This window comes from Pseudopipra pipra, chromosome 17, assembly GCF_036250125.1.
Source record: "Pseudopipra pipra isolate bDixPip1 chromosome 17, bDixPip1.hap1, whole genome shotgun sequence".
NCBI classification, from domain to species: domain Eukaryota; kingdom Metazoa; phylum Chordata; class Aves; order Passeriformes; family Pipridae; genus Pseudopipra; species Pseudopipra pipra.
In genome coordinates, this window is record NC_087565.1 from 13,100,780 (window position 1) to 13,107,785 (window position 7,006).

At 52.6% G+C, this 7,006-nt stretch overlaps 1 protein-coding gene across 3 annotated transcripts in view; it reads left to right on the top strand.

Moving 5' to 3' along the window:
* The window catches only part of ZNF341 (zinc finger protein 341), a 151,167-nt gene that overhangs the window by 18,523 nt on the left and 125,638 nt on the right, over positions 1–7,006 (top strand). Inside the window, exons 13-16 of one of the 3 annotated variants that reach the window (XM_064674303.1) lie at positions 255–366; positions 1,140–1,210; positions 2,229–2,331; positions 2,709–2,803. In XM_064674303.1, the coding sequence (XP_064530373.1) occupies positions 255–366; positions 1,140–1,210; positions 2,229–2,287 (242 nt within the window). In that variant the 3' untranslated portion in view covers positions 2,288–2,331; positions 2,709–2,803. Of the gene's footprint in view, positions 1–254; positions 367–1,139; positions 1,211–2,228; positions 2,332–2,708; positions 3,783–7,006 lie in introns of those variants that run through there. The other 2 variants (XM_064674304.1, XM_064674302.1) reach the window with 2 other exon arrangements.

Genomic DNA, 7,006 nt, shown 5'->3' on the forward strand with positions numbered 1-7,006 from the left:
CATTTTAGGAATATTGTACAAAGGTAGTAACAAGCTATACTAGAAACTTATATAATATAGGTTTTACGGCTCCCCCCCCTTCCTGTGGTTGCAGAACTGTGGAATTTGGCCCTGGAGAGCAGGAGCAATGTGCAGCATGGATTGTACCCATCGGGCAGGGAAGTTTGGGGAAGTTTATATTGGGCACAGCCACCATGGTGGATCCTGTCCTGTGTGGCTGGACCGTCCCTGACTCTCGGCCCCTCTTTTGCCAGGTGAGAAGCCCTTCAAGTGCTCGGTGTGCGACGCCGCCTTCAACCGCAAGGACAAGCTCAAGCGGCACATGCTGATCCATGAGCCCTTCAAGAAGTACAAATGTCCCTTCTCGTACGTAGTGGGTCTCCAGCATGGTTGGGATAGGGCTTGGGATGGAAGGGATGTCTCCTGCAGGTACCCCAGGGTACACTGAGGCACCTTCCAACCCACTGCTTCTTGGGGAGGTGGGAATGCTCCGGGCTTTTGAGTTGGGAACCCAGGAGTTCTTTGTCATTGTCATCCCGTGGGATCACATCATTTCATCCCAGTTCATCAGCCCTGCAAAATAACACCTGCCTTCATGGGAAGCTTTGGGGAGCACCTGGGGAGCACCAGGGCAGAGAAGGAGCATTATTGACCATGGAGCACAGGGGTGCCTGAATGATGGGCTCTCCCCAGCTGCCACTTCTCCAAAGGCACTTGGCAGTATAGAACCTAATGTGTGAGCCAGAAAAACCCAGGTTTGGAAGGTACACCTCCAAATCCATGCCACAGCCATGGGCCTTCTGAGATAGCCAAGTCTGACTGGCTTCTCCCTGCTCCAGCCACCCTGTAGCTCCTTCCAAAGTACTTCTGTCTCCAGCTTGGATCTTGAACCTGCTGGTTTTAGGAGCATTTATAGTGAGACACAGACTGTGTGTAAGAGAGGAAAAGCCATGTGTCCCTGTAGCAGCCTGCTTATTCCTTGTTCCTCCCCAGAAAGCCTGGGAGCTGAGCTCCTGCTGAGGGAGCCATCTGGGTGTTGCTAAGGAGAAGGGTCATGGATCTGTTTTTGGTCCAGGATCTGTTTATACATCGATCCCCAGCCCATTCATGCTGCTCACCAGCATTTGTTGTTGTTGCAGAAGCCACACGGGCTGCAATAAAGAGTTCAACAGGCCTGACAAGCTGAAGGCTCACATTCTGTCCCATTCAGGTAAGGGGTTGGGAATGCAGGGACTGGGATTTGCTGTGGTGCTGCAGGAGCATGTGATGGAAGGAGTCAGCCTGAGAAAGAAGAATAAATAGTTAGCTTTAGATTTTTTTTCCTCTGTGTTGTTGCAGGCCTGTTTAAGTGAGCTTGTATTTAGGACTATGTCTAAGCTTTTGGCTGTTTTCTAAGATAATATGTAGGCAGGGCCTGCTGGTGAAACTCTGAAAAAGAGCTGATTGCTCAGTGTGTTTGCTGTCAAATCAATATCCAGAGTGCTCTGTCCACTCCTCCCTAGTCCCATCTCACATGCAAAAGGATTTGGGATTTGTTTCCCTTCTCTCTGTGTTCCAAAAATGATGTTCCCACTCCTAATAAAGACAAATAATTTATTCCTGTGCCCTAGGGAACATTCAGACTTTTGTCTCTTGGGGTAAAAATAAAGTCTTTCCTTGTTCCCAAAGCCCTGCAGAGTGGGATCAGATGGGATGTGCTGACAGTGCAGTTATGGGTTGTTTCAGACTGCACATTCCCATAATTTGGAAGGAAAAAAAAGTGAAAATTTCTTTACTTACCAAATACACTTAGAGAAAATAATACTTTAAGATTATTTTGCATTTTCACCACAATTACCTGACATGTTTTTCTGGTATTTTAATCCTCTTCTTTGAGGCAAGAATACTCTCTACAACTCCCTGACAGGAGGGGGGAGCCAGGTGGGGGTTGGTATCTTCTCCTAGGAACCAGAGTGAGACGAGGGCACGGTCTGATGCTGTGCCAGGGGAGGTTTAGGTTGGACATTAGGAAGAAATTCTTTACAGAGAGAGTGCTCAGCCATTGGAATGGGCTGCCCAGGGAGGGGGTGGATTCACTGTCCCTGGAGGTGTTTAAGGTGAGACTGGATGTGGCATCAGTGCCATGGGCTGGGAACCACGGTGGGGTTGGATCAAGGGTTGGACTTGATGATCTGTCAGGTCTTTTCCAACTCGGTTGATTCTGTGATTTTGTGAATATTTATTTGCAGTCAGCAGCTTCCTCCTGAGGGGCAGTGCAGAGGCAGGCACTGATCTCTGTGAGCAGTGACAGGACCCAAGGGAATGGCTGGAGCTGTGTCAGGGCAGGGTCAGGTTGGATCTCAGGGAAAGGGGTGGTTGGCACTGACCAGGCTCCCCAGGGCAGTGGGCACAGCCCCAACCCTGCCAGAGCTCCAGGAGGGTTTGGACAATGCTCTGAGGGACAGGGTGGGATTGTTGGGGTGTCTGTGCAGGGCCAGGAGCTGGACTGGATGATCCTTGTGGGTCCCTTCCAGCTCAGGATATTCTCTGATTCTACAAACAATAGTTAAACACAGCCATTTAAGCTGTAGCCACCCACCCTTTTCTGCCTGCAAATTTGCCTGGCACGACATCTCCTCCCATTCACCAGGGAACATCTCCTCGGAGAGGAGGTGAAGCTCTGCCGTGGAGGGCTGGGTGGGTCTCTAACGCAGCTCTGTCCTGTGCAGGGATGAAGATCCACAAGTGCCAGTACTGTAACAAGTCCTTCAGCCGCCGCGCCCACATGGTGGAGCACCAGCGCTCCCACACCGGCAACTACAAGTACCGCTGCCCCACCTGCAGCAAGGGCTTCACCCGCCACAAGTACATGAAGGACCACAAGTGCCGGCTGGGCTCGCCCAAGGACAAGGACCTGCAGCTCAGGAAGCCCCAGAAGAAGCGGGTGGCACGGGGGGGGCGCAAGGCGGGCCTGGCCCTGCCCGGGCTGGCCGAGCTGAAGGACGGCGGCGCTGCCGGGGAGAGCCCCCCCGAGGGGGGCCCCGACAAAGAGCCCTTCCAGGAGTCGGACGCCGTCCTGTCCATCGTGGTCGGGGGGTCAGGAGCTGCTGACTCGGACCTTGTCGCTGGGCAGCCCAACAGCATGGCATCCAACCTGGCCCTGGCAGAGCTGCAGGCGGGCTCGGACGGGCCCTGCACCATGCTGGCTGTCCCCGTGTACATCCAGACCACCGAGTGACCCTGCCCAGAGCCACTGTGTGGCTGTTGGACTCGGTGCTCAAATCTATCCCAGTGAAAAAGACCAAAGCTCTGGTGGGGAGGTGGATGGATATGGGAGAGGATGACTTTCATCTCCACTGAGTCTTCCCATCCTTGAGCAGAGGACTGCTTGGAAGCCACTGGTGGCTACGAGGCACTGAAGAAGGCGGCTCCATTATTTCTTGTCCCTCTGCATCACGGGTCTGCTTAGGGCAAGAAAGACAAAGATCCCTGAATCAGGGTAAGAAGAAGGAGCGTGCAAACCTGCAACACACAGAGCTGCTGAAATCTGGTGGCTTTGCAAATCACAGCCTGTCCCATCTGTGGTTTTTCTGGCCTAAAAGCTGTATTGCCCAGTATTTGGGTGGCCCTTCTGAGAGCAAGCAATTGATCCTTCCTAGTGGAAGCGAGTTCATCCTGAGATCCTTTGGGAACACTGTTCAGAAATACCCTGGTAGACTTGTGTCTGGTATATTCTCTCTGTGTCTCTCAGTAGAAAGATCACCGTGTCTGTACCACACGAGTTATAAACACCCTGGACCTCACGTGCCCTGTGGAGTCTGTGTGGGAGCACATGTGTGTGTTGGCTCTTCTCTCAGGTTGCTCTTCTCTCCACAGTGTTTTGTTCATGGTTTGTCCACATATCCAAGGACCTCTGAGTGCCTTTGGCATCAGTGAGCCAATCCCTGGGAACAGTTAAACATGACCCCTGTGTACAGTGGCCTGGGTGAGGTTACCTGTCCAGGAAACCTGTGATGCATCCAGGAGCTGGTGTTGCAGTGTCAGCTCTGGGCCAGGTGCTGCAAAGAAGCTCTGTCAGCTGCTTCCCAGCCTCCACCTTCCCTTAGCTCAGTCCTGTGGGCCAGTTGTCAGCAAATTCACTGGGGAGTTCGTGTGGTTAAACAGCAAGAAAGTCTGGTATGACTGGGACAATTCCCTTATCCACTTGGATTCTTCTCTGATTTCCCAAGTAGGAGTCTCCCAAAGTCTCACTGCCCTGCCAGGCTCCTCCTGTGCTGCCCTCAGCCTCCATTTTTAGGCTGCCACAGGATGCACTGGCTGTTGGGGAAGGGAACTTGACCCAGACCTCCACATTGCTGCTGCCTCCAGGTCCTCCTGGGATGCTTTCTCCCTGCTCCATGTGTGGGTGAGCTGAGCTGGGCCTTCCCCTGGTAAATCTGTGTAATGAGATGCTCAGCTGTCTGTGGATGCAAAGTGCTGTATTTCCAGCCTGTTTATCCAAAGTGGGGGTTCAGTCAGTCCTGGGTACTGAAATCCTGGCTGTGGAATCCCAGCCTTCCTCTCTGGGAAATGGTGGGTGTTTGGCCACTGGAGCCAACTGGTCTGACTGGGCTGACCCTGCAGCCTGCCTGAGCTCCAGCCCTTGCTTGACCTTAGGGTGCTTTTCTTGTCTCCTTGCTTAAATCTTAAAAACTTTAAATCTCAAAAATAGCAGCTTGCAGAGGGCAGTACCCATCGTGTGTCTCCTGGTGTTCCTGTGCTCCCAGGCTGGGATGTCTAATGATGGGTTACACTGTCACACCTGGGCCACTGTCACACAGTTCCCTTCAGGATGGGTTCTGCCAGCACTTCACTCCCTCACTTTCCTAACTCATTTTTTGCTCATTTGACTTTTTTTTGTCGTGTTTCTGCACCTCCAGCTGTTGTTGGCTGTGAGGAAATGGAGCTCAGGGCTTACAGGAGGAGGCTGGAGAAGGGGTTGCTGAGGGTTTACAAGAGGTTAAGGAGAGGTCTTGCTGCTGCCTCACAGGATGGGGTGGAGAAGATGGAGCCAAGCTCCAGAGGTGCACAGGGATGGACCAGAGGTGACAGGGACACATTGGAATGTGGCAACTTGCAGCACCTGAAGGAGCTTACAAGAAAGCTGGAGAGGGACTGCTCATAAAGGCTTGGCGTGACGGGACAAGGGGAATGGCCTTAAGCAGAAGGAGGGTAGGGTTAGGTAGGATATTGGGAAGAAGTCCTTCCCTGGGAGGGTGGGGAGGCCCTGGCACAGGTTGCCCAGAGAAGCTGTGGCTGCTCCATCCCTGGAAGTGTCCAAGGCCAGGTTGGACAGGGCTTGGAGCAACTTGGGCTAGTGGAAGGTGTCCCTGCCCATGGCAGGGAGTGGAACTGGATGATTTTTGAGGTCCCTTCCAACCCAAACCATTCCATGATTCTAACTTCTGATTTGATACAAAGAAAAGTCTACCATGGGTGGTCAAATAAAGGAGAGGCTGGGAGACCCCAGTACCAAACTGGTCAGAGCATCCTGCTCTGAGCAGACGTGCTTGGGAGGAGCTGGCTGGGCCGGGGACATCCAGGTGGCCCTTCCTGCTTGGGTGTGTCTGTGCTGCTGTGAAACTTCCTGCCTGCCTTGAAGGGCAGAGTTTATTTACCCACAGTGTTTGTTTTAAGCACTCAGCTCTCCCACGGGGGGGGGGAACAGTATGAGGAAATAGTTTGCTAAATATACTTTTCCTATTCCCCTTCCCTCTGTACCACTCTGCACATGTCATTATGTGGTCTCTGCAGTCGGGTTTATTTTGAGATGACGATGGTGGCACTGTCTGGAGGCCTGGCCTTCCCTTCCCAAATCCTGCTTTCCCCCAGCTTGGCGCAGGCTCAGTGGGATGCTGGAACCTGGTCTGCACTGGCTACACTGAGTGTAATTCAGAGGGTGGGAGCAGAGCCACAAAACAGCCAGGATGTGACTGTTGAGGAATACAAGACTGGGAAGTTTCCTTAACATGACTGTGGGACTCAAGGATGCCGCCCTGGCTGGTGGATACGTGTTTGCATGTGGGGTGGTGTTGAACCAAAACAAGTTTTATCTTGGGCATACGACTGTCCTCTCAGACTAAACCTTGCACTGATTTTCCTCCCTGTCCTAGTCTTGTCCAGTTGCTTCAGCTCCTGCAAACCTGGCACGAGCTGAGATATCTACAAGCTCTTCTACTCCCTGGAGGGAAGAATTCTGCCCAGAATTTCCCCCTTGTTTCTGTGTCCTTGGAAGAGCCCTGCCCACTGCTCAGCTGCAGCATGGGCCGAGGTGGATCGAAGCTGCTCAGGGCACTGGTTTTCCCCCCAGCACCTTTCCACAGGGTTGGTTCCATCCTGTGTCCTGGGAACAACTGTTTTCTTTACAAACCCAGCAGCAGAAGCATCTTGCCATTTTCTGGAAGTTGCAGAGCCAAAGCCATCCCCTGGGAGCACTGGAGCAGAGCAGAGGTCCGTGGTGCTCGCTGGCAGCAGATGCTTGTGTGAGAGTGAGAAACAGGCAGGTAAAAGCTCTTCCCTTACGCTGCTCAGCCTCCCATGCTGTCAGCTGGGAGCTTTCCTGCTCTGGGAGTGATTCCATCAGCCTCAGTGGGATTCTCCTGTGTATTTATTTGCCTTTCCCACCTGTCTTCAATGGCAATGTTACCAAGGTGGACCAAGGCAGGAGCCCTTACACAGCTCTGCTGCTGAACTCCCACCTGGTACATGGGAAGCTCCTTTTATTTCCCTTGCAGTGCTTTTCCCTCTTACTCCTGGCTGGGAAAACCCTCTGTTGCCGGGCAAGCATTTGTTTGGTTCATTTTTCCTCTTTTCCCTGTGGTGTGTATATCCCAGCCTGTTCTACAGAGCACCAACTACTCCAGCCCTGCTCCAGATTGATTTCCTTGGGCCATTTCCAGTGGCAAACACTGTTATTGTCTGAGTGTGTTACTAATTAACTTGTTTTCACAACCCCACTGACTGGAGATGGGGGTTTATCACTCTTCCA